Source organism: Ahaetulla prasina, chromosome 10 (genome assembly GCF_028640845.1).
Source record: "Ahaetulla prasina isolate Xishuangbanna chromosome 10, ASM2864084v1, whole genome shotgun sequence".
Taxonomy (NCBI): domain Eukaryota; kingdom Metazoa; phylum Chordata; class Lepidosauria; order Squamata; family Colubridae; genus Ahaetulla; species Ahaetulla prasina.
Genome location: NC_080548.1, coordinates 33269074 through 33286812, shown reverse-complemented (window position 1 = coordinate 33286812; position 17739 = coordinate 33269074). Strand labels below are relative to the sequence as shown.

The 17739-nt window shown below is 51.4% G+C and overlaps 1 protein-coding gene across 1 annotated transcript in view; it reads right to left on the bottom strand.

Annotated features, from left to right (window-relative positions):
- Positions 1–6109: 6109 nt before the first annotated feature.
- Positions 6110–17739, bottom strand: part of LRFN1 (leucine rich repeat and fibronectin type III domain containing 1) — a 33983-nt gene continuing 22353 nt past the window's right edge. The window contains exons 2-3 of the mRNA XM_058195713.1: positions 9608–11014; positions 6110–7099 (exon numbers count right to left, since the gene is read on the bottom strand). Of these exons, the coding sequence (XP_058051696.1) occupies positions 6217–7099; positions 9608–10983 (2259 nt within the window). The 5' untranslated portion in view covers positions 10984–11014 and the 3' untranslated portion in view covers positions 6110–6216. The remainder of the gene's footprint in view (positions 7100–9607; positions 11015–17739) is intronic.

Sequence of the window (17739 nt, the reverse complement as noted above, 5' to 3'; positions counted from 1 at the left end):
CACCCCAAGGTTCCCCAGATAAGTTCGGTGTGTGTAATCATCCTGGCTGTGGCTGATGGGAACTGCAGTCCAGACGTTACATCTGGAAAGCAGGGGTCCTGGGAGTGGATGGTGGTGGGGGAAACCGACAGGGTTGGCAGAACCAAAGGAGGCAACTTAATGGGAAGGGGGTCCTTGGTCTCCTTAGAAGGCAGGAAGAGAATGCAAACCAGGAACTGGGGCCACCAAATGTTTATGGGGAAATCCTAGGGGGACCAGGACCAACCACCTTCAATACACCCAACCCAGATGTGATGCAGACAAACACAACTTCCTGGCTGGGAAGAATAAATCCAGAGCTCCACTTGGTTGCAGTGATGCTCGGTTGCACTCATGCTCAAGCTGAGCATGATGCAACAGCAATTAAAAAAAAAAAAGAAATTAGGTCTTCCTGGAATCATCAGTGACAAGTGGGAAATTCTGTGTTTTTCTGGACTGGAGGAACTGGGAGGCTGATGGAGACTGGCTTGGGACACCCCTTTCCCAGCCCCCCCCCCAATGCCTGCATGTGACAAGTCCCCCCACTCTTGGCTGCCTGCGTGTTCCAGCTGCCAGAGACGCACCGAGCATGTGGCGTGTTGCGCATTGCCTGCAAATTGATTGACTTTGTTCTTCTAAGTGTCACTCCTCCTTCCTCCCTCCCTCCTTCCTCCTTGTTTTTCTTCCTCGTTCACGAGATCATCAGCCGAGTCGAAATTGAAAGCTGTTCAAGCAGGGGATCATTTGTGATAAATCCTGAACTCCACCCCACCAAAGGATCCGGAGAACACGAAGTGGGTGGGGATGGCGAGTTTGGAAGGTGAATGGTCACTCAGCCCAGGCAGGGTCTCTCCGGATACCATAAGCAAGAGTGGATGATGGGATAGGAGGTTCTCTTGTATCAGGATGGAATTTGAGAACAATCTCCTGGTCCAAAGAGACCCGGAACAACGGACCTTCCTAAAGCATCCAGAAGCAGAGTTGGTCTCTGCCAAGGAGATCTGAGGTGACACCTAAAAAGCAATCACCCAAAGGGGATTTATCTTTTTGAAAAGGCAACTGGACTTTCTGGATGTTTTCTTTGAAAACGTTTCGCTTCTCACCCAAGAAGCTTCTACTGTAGCTTTTGTAGAAGTTTCTGTAGCTTCTTCTTCAATAGACACTTCTTGGACGAGAAGCGAAACGTTTTCAAAGAAAACACCCAGAAAGAATAACAGAATAACTGAGTTGGAAGGACCTTGGAGATCTTCTAGTCCAACCCCCAGCTCAGGCAGGAAACCATTTCAGACCAATTGTTGTCCAGTCTCTTCTTCAGTCTTGGAGCACCCACAACCTCTGGAGGGAAGCCATTCCATTGATTAATTAATTGTTCTCACAATTAAAGCTATTTCTCCTTAGTTCCAGGTTGCTTCTCTCCTTGGTGAGTTTCCATCTGTTGCTTCTTGTCCTGCCTTCAGGAGCTTTGGACAAGAGGCCCACCCCCTCTTCTTTGGGGCAGCCCCCCAGATACTGGAAGATGGCTGTCATGTCAACCCTAATTTGTCTTTTGGGAAAAAGCACCTGTGGGGCAACCATGATTGAGAATCTCCACAGACATTCAAAGTGACAGCTTCAATTTCAATTTCTCAAGCTTGGGCTCTTTAAGACCTGTGGAGTTTAACCGATTCAGCAAGGAGGGCACTCTGCACATGCTCCGAGTCCCTAGCCCTTAGCAGATTTCAGGCCTTCTTCACCCCATCCCTCCACCCTGATGAACCGACATGCCAACAACGAAGGTCCAAAAGTGGCATACTAAAGGAACAGTAATGATAATAATAATAATCATGGTAATAATTATAATAACAAACTTGCTGGTATAAGTTAATTACCGCATGGTGTCATTAGCATAATAATGAGCCTTTTGCCATAAGGAGCTAATTGCTCTAACAAGGGACTCTTTCTGCCTGCTCATCAGCATAACAATAAGCAAATTGCCACCACCACCAGCTCATTATGGGGCCTCATTAGCATACCAATTAGCTCATTTGAATGCCAAAGTGCCTTGTTGGGTCCCATCCCACCCTGCCATTCGTCCTGAGGAAGCCGGTGCCATTTGTGGGGAGCCCCTGGAGATCCGGGGAGCCCCTCCTGAAGCCCCCCAGAGGAGAGGCATTGATTAGCCCCGCCCCCTCTCCTGGGGGCGGGGCTGGGTCACCAGAGGGGCTGGGGGGGGGAGGTTGGAACAGGACGGGAAGCAAACTAGAACTGTGGTGTAAGAATCCCACCCTTGAAGGAGGAAAGTGTTTGTCCTTCAGTTGTGGACAATCCGGAACCTTCTTGTTATTTTCTTGCTGTTCCGTGCATGCCTGCTTTCCTCCAGGCCTGCCTCACAAGGCTGTGTGTTGGATTTTCCCCACCTCTCGTTTTTGAAAGGCATCAGGCTGTAGATGGGCCCGATTCTTATTTGGTTGTTTGTTGAACTCATGTTTATTTGCATCTCACCTTTATTAGGTTTGCAAATAGCTCAAGGTAGTGAATATACCCAACATACTTTCCTCCTCCTATTTCCCCCACCACAACAACCCTATGAGAAGGGTTGGGGAGAGAGAGGGGGGGGGAGAGAGAACGGTCACTAAATGAACTGTTGTAAGTCGAGGACTACCTGCGCCGAGCTCAGTGGAGGACAGAACCATCCACAATACTCCATCCGGTCTCTTCACAAAGGATGTTAATTAACTGTACACACAGGCAGACACACACATACAAAGCCTTTGCAGGCCTCTGCAGAAGCCAACCCAGGCTGAGAGAAAGGGGGGGGTCTTCAGTTCAAGCAGCCAGGGGGCTTCAGAACCACCTCTTGGCCGAAGCAGACCTGCCCAAGGGGGCCACCAGCTGCAGGGGGAGAGGGGTCATTGAGGCAGGTTTGCCAGAATCCGAATGGAGGGAGGGGCCTGGAAGCTTCCTAGGACTCTCCATCTTCTTTTGTGCAACATCTGTTGACAACTGTGTGCTTGCAAAGACCCCTCCCCTCTCCACCCCCCCTCCTGGGCTCGCCACTATTCGTGAGAAAAGCAGAAGGGAGGAAATTCCCTCCCTCTGAACCGCATTCCTCCCCCCCCCCAGAGAGATGCTGTGTCACCCCTTCAACCCTGAACAAGGCGCAGGAGGAGACCCCCTCAGAAGGGCGAAGACCCTCCCCGCCACAAAGCCCCTTTTTTCTACGGATGGATGGATGCCTCCTCCTGCAGTGCCCTCCCCTCCTCTGCTCTCCGGCAGGTCCCTGGGATGGAGGGAGGAAGGCCCATTTCACGGGAGAAGCTGCAGAGCCAGCAGGAACAAGAATTTCCAGAGAGTAATTAGCAGCTCACAAACACACACCAGCAATGCGGAGGAGAGAAGCAACCAGCCGACCCTGGGCAGAGGGAGGGGAGGGACGCCATGGAAAGGGAGGGTTCTGCTCTCCAGGAAGGATTCTCTCTACAGGTAGTCCTCGACTTACAGCCATTCATTTAGTGACGGTTTAATGTTACAACAGCACTGAAAAAAATGATTTCAGACCACTTTACACACTTAACGACCGCTGCAGCATCCCCACCGTCATCATTTGCGACCTTCCCAGCCGGCTTCCAACAAGCAAAGTCAATGTAGGGGAAGCCGGATTCGCATAACGACCATGTGATTCACTTAACAACCAATGCAAAAAAAGGTCGTAAAATTTGGGCACAACTTACTTAACCACCGCCTTGCTTAATGACAGAAATGTTGCACTGCAAAGGCTTAATATCGAAATATTTGGCTCCTTTTTATTGCCTGTTTATTGTGCACGAAGCCGCTGCTCTGAACAACTTGCGAGGGGAGTTTTTAAATCAAAAAAACCCCTGAATTGACTATCTACAGAGAAGCCGAGATAGTCAATTCAGCAGCTCTTCTGATTTTAATAATCAGGAGGCATCGTTTTCAGCTGCAGGACTGCCTCTTAAAGATTCAGGGACCCCCAGAACTGCGGAAGTGCTCTGCAAAACCCCTACCAGGCTGAAGGAGCATCGGAAGGAGGCATCTTCTGCTTCTCTTCAGCCTTCTTTCTGGAAACAGCTGGGTCAAGGGGCCGCAAAACATGCAGGCTGGATTTGATCAGGGTCTGGGGTCTGGGGTAATTATGGCCTGAACGTTGATGGATAGTCTCCACTAACATTCCTCCCATTCATGGGATGTGCAAATAAGGGTTATCTTGCACACATCCACAATTAGTTAGTGCCTTATTTCAAGTGCTTAGACCAGAGTTTCCCCATCTTGGCTGCTCTATGATGGGTGGACTTCAACTCCCAGAATTCCCCAGAAGTCCACCCATCACAGAGCAGCCAAGATTGGGAAAGACTGAGATAGATAGATAGATAGATAGATAGATAGATAGATAGATAGATAGATAGATAGATAGATAGATGGACAGAGATAGACAGACAGATGATAAATATAGATAGATGATGGATGATGGATAGAGATAATAGACGGATAATAGAGAGATAGATAAATAATAGAAAGATTAAATCGATAGATGATAGATAGATAGATGATAAATATAGAGAAATGATAGAGAGATGATGGATGGATGCATGGATGGAGATAGACAGATAATAGATGATAGAGAGATGATAGATAGATAGATAGATAGATAGATAGATAGATAGATAGATAGATAGATAGATAGATAGATAGATGTTGTTGTTAGTTGCGAAGTCGTGTCCGACCCATCGCGACCCCATGGACAACATTCCTCCGGGCCTTCCTGTCCTCTACCATCCTCTGGAATCCAGTTAAGCTCAAGATAGATAGATAAATTAAAGATAGATAGATGAGAGAGAAAGAGAGAGAGAAAGAGAGATATCAGTGTTTCTCAACCTTGGCAACTAAGACGGATAGCCTTCAACTCCTAGAATTCCCCAGCCAGCCAGCCAGCCAGCCAGCCATGGGGAATTGTGGGAAATCCACCATCGTAGAGTAGCCTAAGTTGAGAAATATTGGTTTAGACTATTCAAAAACACACCTTATCATTTTGCTACATTCAAATTAAAACATTTGTCAGTTTTTTCTGCAGCCACATTGGCACCCTTATCTGGTCGTCCCCCCAGCCCTCCCCCATCTCAGATTCCCGCCAGGAACCCTATCCCCACCCCACCCTCCAGGAAGAAACATAATGAGACAGGCTGCAGGTCACACACAAAAGTTTTAATCACCTCCAAAAAGCAGCCTCACTCTGTGATGGAGGGAGGGGGAACTGGGGGGGTGCTGGGAAAACCTGGGAGGGGTAGACAAGGGGGGGAACCGGAGTGGGGAGGGGTTGCCGGTATAGGTTGTTGATGAACAACTAATGTTCAATAGTTGAAGACTTGGGCCTTGAGAAACCTCATTGTATGGGGAGGCAGGGATGACGGGGTGAAATGGGGAGTGGGGGATGGAAGACAGAAAGGGGGTCTTGTGCTGGGAAATACTTTGGGGATTCAGGAGTGGGGAGAAGGTCCATTTGAAAGGACGGATGGAGAGGACGGGGAACCAGGATTCGGGGGTGGGGGGAGATCAATGAAGGGACCCTTGTAGAGTTCTGGGGAACAGAGTTTGGGGAAAAGGGGAGGGGTCCACAAGAGGAAACCAGGACAGGAAGCGGAGGGGGGGGTCCGAGAGTTCAAATGACTTTTCTGATAATGAACACATCAAACACATATCTTTTTTTTTTTTTGATCTAGGCCAGCCAGATACAATAAATAGAGTAACCGAGTGGGTTTCACCACCAGATCCTGGGCAGGGCATTGGGGCGACCCCCCCTCCTCCTTCCCCTTCCGCCCCCTGAATGCCACCTCTGCTTTGTGCTCTTTTCTCTCTGGATCTAGGCTCATCATCGCCTTTTTCATTGGAACAGTGATTAATGCAGAAAGAGAAATGTTTGCTTCGTTCCTCTCCTTGGCTTCTCCCCACCAGCCCTTCCCCCTGGGCACTGCAACCCCCCCACCCCCACCCCTTCTTGCTCACTTCCCTCCTTGCCTGCTCTTCCTTTGGGGAGGGGCTCGGCTAAGGCACCACTGCCGAAATTCTGCCCACCGGCCGTTGTCCAGGGAAGAGATCCATTCGCCTCCCAGTTCTCGTCTTCCTCCCCCTCCTTCCTCGGTTGCTGCGCCTCAAGCTTGTGCGTCTGGCAGCCCCTGTGCCGCCTCCCCCCCACCCCCCAGCTCAGACTGTGCTTTCCAGCATCCATTCCGTGCTGCCAAAAGTAACCCGCCTGTGACTCAAGGGAGATTCCTCCGAGTTCAACTGAGAGGTGGACATGTGTCGTTTTGTCCGTGCGCGGCGGGGATAGCTGTGACTCTGGAAGAGCGAGTAATCCCCGTCGAACGAATGGCGGTGGTGCCGAGTCCTGGACAGCTCACGAGGGAAAGACCCCAACTCGCTGCTGCCCGGTTTGGCCCGGAGCTGGGGGGTCCCCCCGGGGTCTCTGAGGAGGCACAAGGAGACCGAGGAGCCGGCCCTCCTGACCTCCCGCTGTCCTTCTTCGGAAGTCAAGACCGCCACGGTTTGGAGATCAGGGCTCATCTGAGCTGCCCTCTTCTCCGGCTCGGTCAAGGGGACATCTGGCCCACGGGGGGCATCGCCCCTGCTCCCCCCACCGAGCCGGGGGTCCTTGGAAGCAACCTCCTGGAGAGTCTCGTATTTGTCCCCCCCCATTTTGGAGGCCGAGTGGGGCAACGCACTGGCGCTGGGCTGAGGCGGGTGGCTGCCATTGGTCTGGGAGTAGACGTTGCTGACTTTGGTCTTCTTCTGCTCCTCTTGGCCGCTGTAGACCTTGTACCGGATCATGAGGATGATGATGAAGACCAGCACTGAGGCCACGATGATGCCCCCCAGGATGATGATCATGGTGCCCCCCAGGAACTGGGTGTGGAGCGAGTGGCACTGGGCGCTCTCCCCCTCGGTGGTGAATTGCACACAACCCACTACCCGAGTCGCCGTGAGGGACGTTACACCGTCGTCGTAGACCGCCAAGACGCACAGGTCATATTCCCGGCCGGCTGCCAAATCGTTCACCAAGAAGGTCTTGCTGGATGAAGGAATCATCCTGTGTGGGGCAGAGAAGGGGAGTCAGACCATGGGAGGGGAGGGAAGCGACCACATGTTCTAAGCCTCCTAAATCACCAGATGTCTCCCTCCGTGCCACTCATCCCTTGGTGTCTCCTGCCAGTCTTAATCAACGTCTGCCTTCTCCCCCAACAGTTCCCATCTTCCCCAGCCCTGTTGGGGGCACCTGGATTGGGGAGGGTCTCAGTTGCTTCTGGCCATTTGGTTCTTGGAAGGTCACTCGGCTTCCTTCTGGCAGATGCCCCTCCCAAGGTCTAGGAACCTGCTACCCATTGTCTCTTGTGCTTCTTGTCTAGAAATGAGGCCCATCCAACCCCTCTCTTGGCTGGGCCAACAGGCCTGGAGGGGGGATTTAGGGGTACTCCTTCTGGTTTTTTTTAAAACGTTCCTTTTAGCTTTGGTCTTCCTTTATTTTGCACTCTGTTTTAATTCTGATTTTAATCTTATTTCTTTTTGTATGGTTACTATTGTTTGTATTTGTAAACTGCCCAGAGTCACTTGGATAGTGAGGTGGGCAGTGTCTAAATTTGATCGATTTGATAGATGAGAAATGGATGATAGGTAGGATAGATGGATGGATGGATGATAGTGAGACAGATAGATAGATAAGACAGACAGACAGACAGACAGACAGACATGATAGATTAGTTAGGTGGATAGATTGATGGATGGACAGAGACAGACAGACAGATGATCGAGATAAGATAAATCTGATTCGAAAGCAGTCCTGCTGTGGGTTAGAAGAATGAGACCAAGAATTGAGCTGAAGTCCAGTCCCCTTTGGCTCCCTCCAGTTGGGACAAACTCTTCCAGCAAAGCAGATCTTCCCACCTGCCTCCTAGGAAGACCCCCATCCCTTGCAGGAATCCTCCCCCCCCCCGAGAGCTCCCTTCTCTCCTTCTGCTCCAGACGCCCTCCTGGCAGAGATGCCCAGCGCCTCAACAGGCCAAGATCCAGGAGAAGAGAAGGAGAGTTGGGGGAGTGGGCCGCGGTGCCCCCTGTGCGAGAGGATGCCAAGCAGTCAATTAGCAAACGGGGGAGGGGGGAGCAGGAGGCACTTAGCCAGGAATCACAGCATCGTGTAACCAACAGCTGCAATCTTCCGTGGGGGCTGGGAGAGGGGAATACAGCACAGCTTGGCTGGGGGGCAAACCACGTGGAGCAGTGGCAACACGGAGGAAAGACAAATGGGTCTGATCTTGGCAAGGATGGCAGCTACCCTGCTGGCAGCCGGGATGGGCAGCTGACTGAGAAGAAAGGAAGGAAAGGGTCCCACCTGACCCAGCCCCCACTTTCTGTCCTGGAGCAAGGGGAAGGACACGGGGAGGGGCTGGGGGGCTGGGGTGAAGCGGACGGGGGCCATGTGGCCAATTGTCCCACATGATTCATCAGCCAGAGAAAGTGTCTCATTTCTCTTCTTGCACCCAAGCTTCCCCATCATCATTGAGGTCCCAAGATCAGCCTTTTCAGACCGAGTTGCCTTGAACCCAGAGCACCTCAAGGGGCTTCTCGTCCACATCGGCAATTGCTCTCGGGGGGGGGGGCAATCTTCCCCCCCCCCCAGGTTGAGACACTTTGAGTGCAGAGACTGACCTGATCTCTGTTGCAGAAAGCGAGTGAGGAATGTTTTTTTCAAGGGCAGAAAGGAGGGAGGGAGGGAGAGAGAGAGAGAGAGAGAGAGAAGGAGGGAGGGAGGGTGGGTGGGTGGATGCCTCCTCTGAGGGGTTACAGCACTGCTCGGTTGTTCCCGAAACAGCTGCTTCGCCCAGCAGCCCCTCCAAAGCTATTGGCAGCTGGAATTCTCTCCCCACCTCTGGGGCTGAGACAGGGACCCTCACAAAGGATCACCAAATCTGGAAACTGCCCCCCTGCTTCCTCCTCTTCTCCCTTCCAGGCAGGACTCCGGCAGGAATTCACACTCATTAGTTCTACACGTGCAGCCACACTTGTCCCCATCCTTCCCTTCCACGCCTCTTTCTCTTTATCTCCCACCTGAGACCACAGACGGAAACTTCCTCCCCCCCCCCCCGCCGCCTCTTTGCCTGGCAGGGCTGAGATTTACCTAGAAGAGGTGCAGAACTGGGCCTCCCACAGGTAGGAACACAACACGCCATCCCACTTGGCTCGGCCCCCGTCCAGCTGGGGAGGGGTGAGATAGGAACCCAGGACCAAACAGCCCAGAGGCTTACAACCGTCCCTTTGTGACCTTTCAAAGTTACCATGGCACTGAAAAAAAGGACGTATCTTTGGTTTTTCACACTTACGACCATTGCAGCATCCCCAGAGTCAGGTGATCCAAACTCAAGATGCTTGGCAACTGACTTATTTATGACGGTTGCTGTGTCCTGGGCCACCTTCTGACAGCCCAAGCCAAGGGGGGAGCCAGATTCACTTAACAACTTGCTTAGCAACAGACATTTTGGGCTCTATTGTGGTCGTAAATTGAGGACTACCTGTGTTTACTATAAGGCTGCCCCTTCTTACTCACCTGTAGACCAACGAGTCATCCAAGGAGCTGTTATACTGGATCTGGTACATCCGGATACCCGGGATGTGCCGTTCGGATGGCCAGTGGATGACCACGGAAGTAGAGGTCAGTTCCGCTGCTATGATCTTCCTGTCCTGGTGATTCTTCGTTTCGTTGGAGCCCGATTTGGCGGAGGTGGTGATGTCGGAGGAGCCTGGGTCCGGCTCCTTCATGTGGCCGGTGTTGTTGACCAGCAAGGGCAGAGGGACGATGCAGACTTCCACGGGGGCAGTGGCCTCCCCGGCTGCATTGGAGGCGATGCAGGTGAAGATCCCGTTGTCCTTCAAGGTGGTGATGAAGATGTCCAGCGTGCCGTTCTCGTAAACGGTGGCCCGGGTGGTGTTGTGGATTAGTTTGCCGTCGGGCGCGATCCAATGGATGGAAGGTTCCGGATCCCCCACAGCCTTGCACTTCAGGCTGACCCCCTGGCCTTCCATGATGAAGGCCTTGCTGGAATACTGGCGGGTGATGAGGGGCGGTTCGCAGATGAACTCCTCCTCGGGGATCGACCAAAAATACTTATCCATCAGGTGTTCCGGGGAGGCGCAGGTCTCCAGGTCGTCCTCCCGCGTGAGCCTCCGCAACCAGAGGAGCTCGCAGTTGCAGTGCAGCGGGTTGCCTCCAAAGCTGATGGTCAAGGTGGACGGGTGAGTCCCACGGACGTTGGCCAACACTTCAGCCCTCAAGAAGAGGCTGTCCGGAGGCAGCTTCTGCAGCCGGTTGGAGGTCATGTCCAGCCTGACCAGCTTCTGGAGCTGGGAGAAAGTGCCCTCCGCAATGTGGTCAATGAGGTTGTGGTCCAGCGTGAGGGTGTTGAGGCTCACCATCTGGCCGATGGCCTCCCACGGCAGGGCCTCCAGGTTGTTGTAGGAGAGGTCCAGGTCTTCCACGGTGGAGACGAACTCGTCAAAGCAGGAGGCCTCGATGTGACTGATCTGGTTGTTCCCCAGGATGAGGTGCCGGAGGTTGGTCAGTCCCTGGAAGTGCTCGTGCTTTAGGAAGGCCAGCCGGTTGCTGTTCATGTGGAGGGCCCGTAAGGCACGCAGGTCGGCGAAGGCGTAGGGCAGGATCTGGCTGATGGTGTTGCGCGAGAGGGTGAGGTGCACCAAGTTGGTCATGTTGGAGAAGTCCTTCCGGCGGATGACGGTGATGAAGTTGTCCGTCAGGCGCAGCTCCACCGTGCGCCGGTCAATGGTGGCCGGCACAAACAGGAGGCCCGTCTTGGCACATAGCATGGTCAACGTCGGGGAGATGTTCTGGCAGATGCAGCGGCCGGGGCAGTGCTGAGCTTTCGCCATGGTGCCAAGCATCAGAAGAGGCAAGAAAAGCTTTTCCATGATACTGGCACGCTCCGTACCTGGGGAGGCCCTGGGGACAAAATTAAGGAGCAAAAGATTATAAACGTGGTTCGACTGCCTCTCTGCCCAGGTCACGTGTCTCAGAGCTTGCCAGGGCTGCCCTGACCAAAGGATTTGGGATAAAATGAGAACCAGCTGTCCTTAGCCCTAATTTTAGAGAATTTGCTGCTACCCGTAGGAACGCAAGAGCGCCGGAAGGCTTTAAAAGGGGATTAGACTGTAGGAGAAGATGTGGAAGATCCGGGGCGGAGACAAAAGAGGGATCAGCCTAGAACCCTCACATAGCCACAAGTGGACTAAGTCCAACCTCCATTCAGTGCTGTTGGCCCTTAATTCTAACCAGGTGCTAACCATTAACTGAGAAGATTCCTGCGCAAAGCCTTTTAGCAATAGAGTAGCTTAATTGAACCTCCACTTGTGGGCCTGGCCTTTCACGCCCGATACAGACATACTGATCTACCTGCAGGACATCTACCTGCAATTGTATGAAAAAGACAGCATCTCTCTGAATTTGGGTAGTCCTCAACTTACAACCATTTATTTACTGACCATTCAAAGTTACAACAGCACTGAAAAAAATGATTTATGACTTTATCACAATTACGACCGCTGCCGCATCCCCATGGTCACATGATCACAATTTGGACACTTGGCAACAGTCTTGTATTTATGACGGTCGCAGTGTCCCGGGATCATGTGATCCACTTTTGCGACCTTCTGACCAGCAAATTCACTTAACAACTGTTTTACTAACTTAACAACTGCAGTGATTCACTTAATAACTGTGGCAAGAAAGGTTATAAAATGGGGCAAAACTCACTTAACAACTGTCTTGCTTAGCAACAGAAATGTTGGGCTCATTTGTTGTCCTAAGTCAAGGACTTCTTGTAGTCCGTCAGTTGCTGGAGAGCAAGAGTGGCCATTACCTTTCTTGCACAGTCTGTGTGGGTATTTGACCACAAGCAAAGCACTAAGCTAGATGGGTGGGCATTATGGGATGGAAAGCACAATTCATCTGGAGGCCAGGTCCCTGAGGTCACACAGCGGCCCCTGGTGCCACCTCCTTGACACGGGCGCCATCCAGGCGTCCATCCCTGACTGACAGCTAGGAAGCAGTTGTCAAACCGACAACAGACAGTCAGACAACGGCCTGACAGTTACAGACGGTACAAAACAGCAGTGTCAAAAGCCATCTGATTGGGATCCACATCTGGAATTAATTTTAAAGAGCTTTGTGTCGTTCTGTTGATTATCACTGAGAATTATTTTTTTTTAAGAAAAGAGAAATCTGACCCAATCAAGTGATATTTTCAAAAATAATTTCCTTTGCAGAAGCGATGGACGAAGGCACTAAATATCAGGTATTTTTGCAGGATTTTTAAACAGCAGGATTTTTAATTGGGCTTTAACAAGGATTTGCTTCTTCTCCCTTCTGGGGAGCTCATTTTGTTTTTGACGTTCTCCAGGTATGGCTAATGAAGAAATTTAGAAGAATAGATCCCAGGGCTATTAAGAGAGGCGTTTTCAAAGCTGAGGATGGAAGGGAGAAACCAAGGTAAGGTAACCATTATGTTTATTTAACCATGCTTAGAGAAGAGGAAGGCCCCCTCAAGACAGCTGATTGTCTTCCTAATATATCAATAATCAAGCGACAGGGCTATTAACAACTTAATAACTAATAAAAAAACCCAGAAATGATGCTTAAACCAAGCCAAACTTTTAAGTTAAAAAAATGTGGTTTTCACTAAGGGGCACCATAAAATCTTGAAAATAAATCACTTTTCAAAATTATGTTGAAAGGTTGCAAAGAACCTCATCTCTTTTTAAAGGCACAAACCACGCAAATGAAACTCTGCCCCTTTTAACGCACACGGCACATCAGGCAGGGGAACGAGGGTTTTGCAGTGGCTGGCAGCACTTTGGTGTTTTCATGCATGGGCCCTAATGTGCCCTGGGTCACAGCTGAGTCAAGCACCCTTCAAAGGAGAAGCCGAAGATTGGTGCAATTTGGGCAGGGGGATCATCAGTATATCAGGAAGATTTGAAGTGTTGGGTAAATTGCAGAATTAATAAACCAAGACGGAAAAGTTTGCACTCTGCAAACCACAGGTACAGTAACTACTCTCCCTTCAGGCTGGACTGCACCTCCACCTGCCGGCCTCTGGCTGAGAATTAGGGAGCCGAATGCAAGCCCCCCTCCCCGAAATCCCCCTCTCAGAGAAAGCCCAGTCAAGACCCGCCGGATTGATTGGCACGTTTTCCAGGCTACTGCAGTCCAGAGAGACACCGAGCGGCTGACTCTTCGCGTAAAGCGAGTGGAAAAGTGCAAGGCTTAAAGCGGGGATCACCCCGTGTAATCGGGGAGCGCGGCGCCCAGATAAACAAGAGCCGCATTCATTACGCTCCGGATTAAAGCCGGAGCCGCTCACTGCCTTCTCGCCCCCGCAGCCTGCGGGGAAAAGCCGCCGGGAGGGGCTCCGCTAAAGCGGGTGGGGCTGGCAAGGTGGTGCCTGCCGTCCCTGGGAGCGGGTTAGGCTAGCCATGGCTCTAAGGACCCCCCTCGGTCAGCACTGGACAGCTCCTCCCGGGCAGGCGTCCAATCGCGACGATCCGGCTCAGTGGCCGCTAAAGGCGCCTTGCGGGGTTTTCTCCCGCGTGGGCTGACGGAGTGATGGCAATCATTGGGCAGAAGCCGGAGAGGAAATAGCAATGGAATTGTTTTTAAAGCCCCCCCCCACTCCGCAGGAAGCAATGGAAAAAAGGAAGCGAGTGGGCACCAAGAGTGAGGAGGGAGGAAGCACTGTCCTGGGTGGGGGCACCCTCTCTGTGGGGTGGTGGGAGGTCCTCTGAGCACAGGGGTGTTCCTGATGAGCCCTGGTGGCTGGTGGACTTCTTGGGGCAGGAAGGGGGTTTAAACTTGAGGGTGGGCCTTTGCCAACCTTGTGCCCCCCCAGCCCATGTGGCGAGTCTGTGCACCTGTCTGCAAAAATGAAGCATCCAATCAAAATGAAGCTCCAATTCTGGGCCTCCAAGTGACACAGCCGCTTGTGCCAACTGGAGGCCAAAAGCCCAGGCTGTCCCTCTGCCCAAGAATCTGATGGGCACCACAGGCCTCGCATCTTTCAAACCGGCACCGGCACAGCTGGCGCAGCTGCAGGTCTCCAGATGGGCCCAAGGAAGGAAGGAGTCATGAGCACCGGTGACGCGAACAATGCCAAGTGGGTGCCAGACGGGGCAGGAGGCCTGGTGCCCCCTCTGTGCTTCCCGACGTGGAATAATTAGCACTTCTAGCTTTATTTAGATTGACTATTCCCCAGAGGTTCCAGAACCTCTGCTCAGCCTTCCTGAAGGCAGCCTTAACAAGCCGGATCAAACCATAGCTTGGCGCGACAGACTGACTCACTTTTGCTTCGGATAACACTCTTCAATTTGGTTTGGCCGCTCCAGATGTTTGGAGAGCTTCTTTCTCTCCTGCATCGTCCAGACCAGGGGTCCCCAACCTTGGCATCTTTAAGACTTGTGGACTTCAACTCCCAGAGTTCCTCAGCCAGCAAAGGAACTCTGGGAGTTGAAATCCACAAATCGTAAAGTTGTGAACTCCCTGATCCAGAACATCTGGAAGGGAGCCCATCAGAGGCTGCCGCAGAATTTCAGGCTGCAGGCAAACCCTCCCAGGCCAGAATCCTCCCAAAAGGATGGCAACTTTGGCCACGATTGTCCACGCGTTGCAATACAGGCAGTCTTCGATTTACGACCACAGCTGAGCCCTGCATTTCCATTGCTAAGCAAGGCAGTTGTTAAGCAAGTTGAATCTCATGTCACGTAAAATGAGATGCGATTCACTTAACAACAGCCTCACTTAGCAATGGAAATTTTGGGCTCAATTGTGATCGTAAGTCGAGGAAAGAATCCTGCGGTCACTTAACCAGATTCGCTTAATGACCACAGGATTCAATCCTTGACTTGGGACCACAATTGAGGCCAGCATTTCCATTGCTAAGTAAGGCAGCTGTTAAGCCAGGCAGTTGTTAAGGGAGACTTGCTTAACAAGTGCCTTACTTAGCAGTGGAAATGCGGGGGCTCAATTCTGGTTGTAAGTTGAGGACTGAATTATGTGGTCGTTAAGCAAATCTGGTTTCCTCTATTGACTTTGCTTGTTGGAAGTCAACTGGGAAGGTTAGACATGGTGATCACATGACCCCATGGACACTGCAGCCGTCATAAATACGAGTCCATTGCCAAGCATCTGAAATTTGATCATGTGACCTGGGGGGGTGCTGCATTCAGTCACTAAACAAATGGCTGTAAGTCAAGGACTACTTGATGTACTGAAATCAGGTTTGAAATTCTCCATGCTGACATTTTGAACTAAAATGAGGATGTTGCCGTGGGGGTGGGGGTGGGGGGGGCCCCTGAAACTTCCACAAGCTGAACCCCAAGAGAAGCGCCCAGAGGAAACCTCTGCAGTCCTTGGCCTGCCAGTTGTGCAGAGTCCCAACTCCCAGCCAGCCTGAAGGTGCCGAATTGTTCCAATGAAGCACTAATCCTGTTCTAAGAGAACATAAGCCTTAACGTGGGGGCCCTGGGTCACCCGCGGGGGCTCTTCCCACCCATGGCCAGGGGTCCAAGAGACGGCACTGGCTGTAGGAGAGAAAAAAGGCAGCATTTAAACTGGCCCATATATCCCCAGGCCTCGCAATTGGGTTTATTTCTTCCCAAGTAGCCAGAGCAAAAATCCATCTATAGTCAGTCTTTCTCAACCTTGGCAGCTTTCAGAGGTGTGGACTGCCACTCCCAGAATTCCCCAGCCAGCAAAGCAAAGAATTCTGGGAGTGAAAGTCCACACCTCTGAAAGCTGCCAAGGTTGAGCACTGTTGGACCAGACTTTGCTTATTCCTGAGATGAACGTCAGTCATGATACCTCTTGCGTGGCTTCACCCCCTTCTGGGCTCCCCAGACTCAGCTGGGTTCTTCCCGGGGGTCGTGCCTTCTCCCCCCAATGTACTCGTCCCCGGATTGGGCTCTAGAGAGGCTCGGCAGATGTTGCTAAAAGAGTGGAGGGGACGATCTTCCCAGCAGCAGCAGCTGCGTCTCCATCCTCTCTTTTCAACCGCGCCTGTCTGAGTGTCTCTCGGCGTCATTTCCATGTCTTGCAATTGAGCACAATTTCTCTCTCCTTGTCTCCCAACCATCTCTAGCCTCTTAAAGGGAAGGGGGGGAATGGGGGGGGGGGAGAAGGCGCAGGCATCGACTCTTGGCAGAATGAGATGCAAAAATGCTTTTCCAGATTTAAGTCTGCCCAGCAACTGGGCAAAAGAGAAGCAGCGTAGTGTGTGTGTGTGTGTGTGTTTAAGAAATTAGGGTTAGACTGGGGTGGGAAGGGTGTAATAGGCAAAGCAGAGGCTGGGGGCTGCCCTGATTCCTGGCATCAGCAATAAGACTGGAGGTGGTGATGCAGGAGCGAGAGATGGAGAGAATAGATTTAATTTGCTTGTGCTGGATTCCTTGAAAAGGAGCCAGTGGGGTGGGGGAGGAATATGGTTCTTCCAATGAGGGTTCAGATCCCAGAGGTGGGAGCACCAAAGTTCATTGCCCAATTCTGCAAAGGAGAGAAATCAGCTTCCTATGAGTTACTGTAACCTTCTGACTTAATGGACCAATAGTGTCTGTTAAAACCGAAGGTCTGTTAAATCAGAATGGGTTGCTGTGCATGGGGATTTTATGCACTTCCTCCTAGGTATAAGGAGACACTTTGCATACACAGAGAAACATACCAGATACAGACAGATGTTGGGGGCTGAACCAGCATTTCTCAACCTTGGCCACGTTAAACACGTTAAAGGAGTTAAAGTCCACACATCTGAACGTGGCCAAGGTGGAGCAACACGGAACACTCTAATCACATTCCTTCATGCTTCTTTTTGGGGTCCCCTTTCAGTTCCTTGGCTTGATTCTTCTCGGGGTACAGCCTCTTTTTGGGCTCCTTTCCTAGCCCTGTGGTCTCCCGTCCCTTTTTCTGCAGCTGTTTCCAGCTGCAGCCTCATAGGAGATTGGATCCTGCTGACTTCACGGGGACCTCTGGGGCCCCAACAGCTCTAAGGCAGGGGCCAAACATGTCCCCCCCAGGAGAGTCCGGTAACCTTCAACCAGGCGGGATTAATCTCACCCAGAAAAAAATCAACTTCCTGCATCCATCAGATTCCAGGTCTTCGCCACTCATCATTTTTCATATTATATTATTTATCTAGTTGAAGTATTTTTACGCCTCCAGGTTCTCCGGGTAATTTACAGCACAAGAAGCAGAACAAGTTAAAAATATATCCATTAAAAGAGATTAAAGCAGCCCCAGAGACAGTGGCAAAGATCAAACAAACAAAAAACACCCTTAAGAAGCTGCGCATTTTTCTCCTCCCCCCCCACTCCTAAAAATGAACTTAATCTGGTTGCAAATCAATCTGAAGGAAAAGGCCAGAGGCCACAATCCGCATTCGCACAACTGTAGCTAGTCCTCAACTTACGACCGCAACTGAGCGCAAAATTTCCATTGGTAAGCGAGACATTAGTTCCGTGTGCTTTGACCATCTTCCTTGCCATGGTTCTTAAGTGAATCCCTGCGATTGAATGAACCCGGCTTCCCCCAGGACTTGGCTTGTCAGAAAGTCACAAAAGGGGATCATGTGACCCTGGGACACTGCAACCGTCGTAAATATGAATCAGTAGCCAAGCGTCTGAATT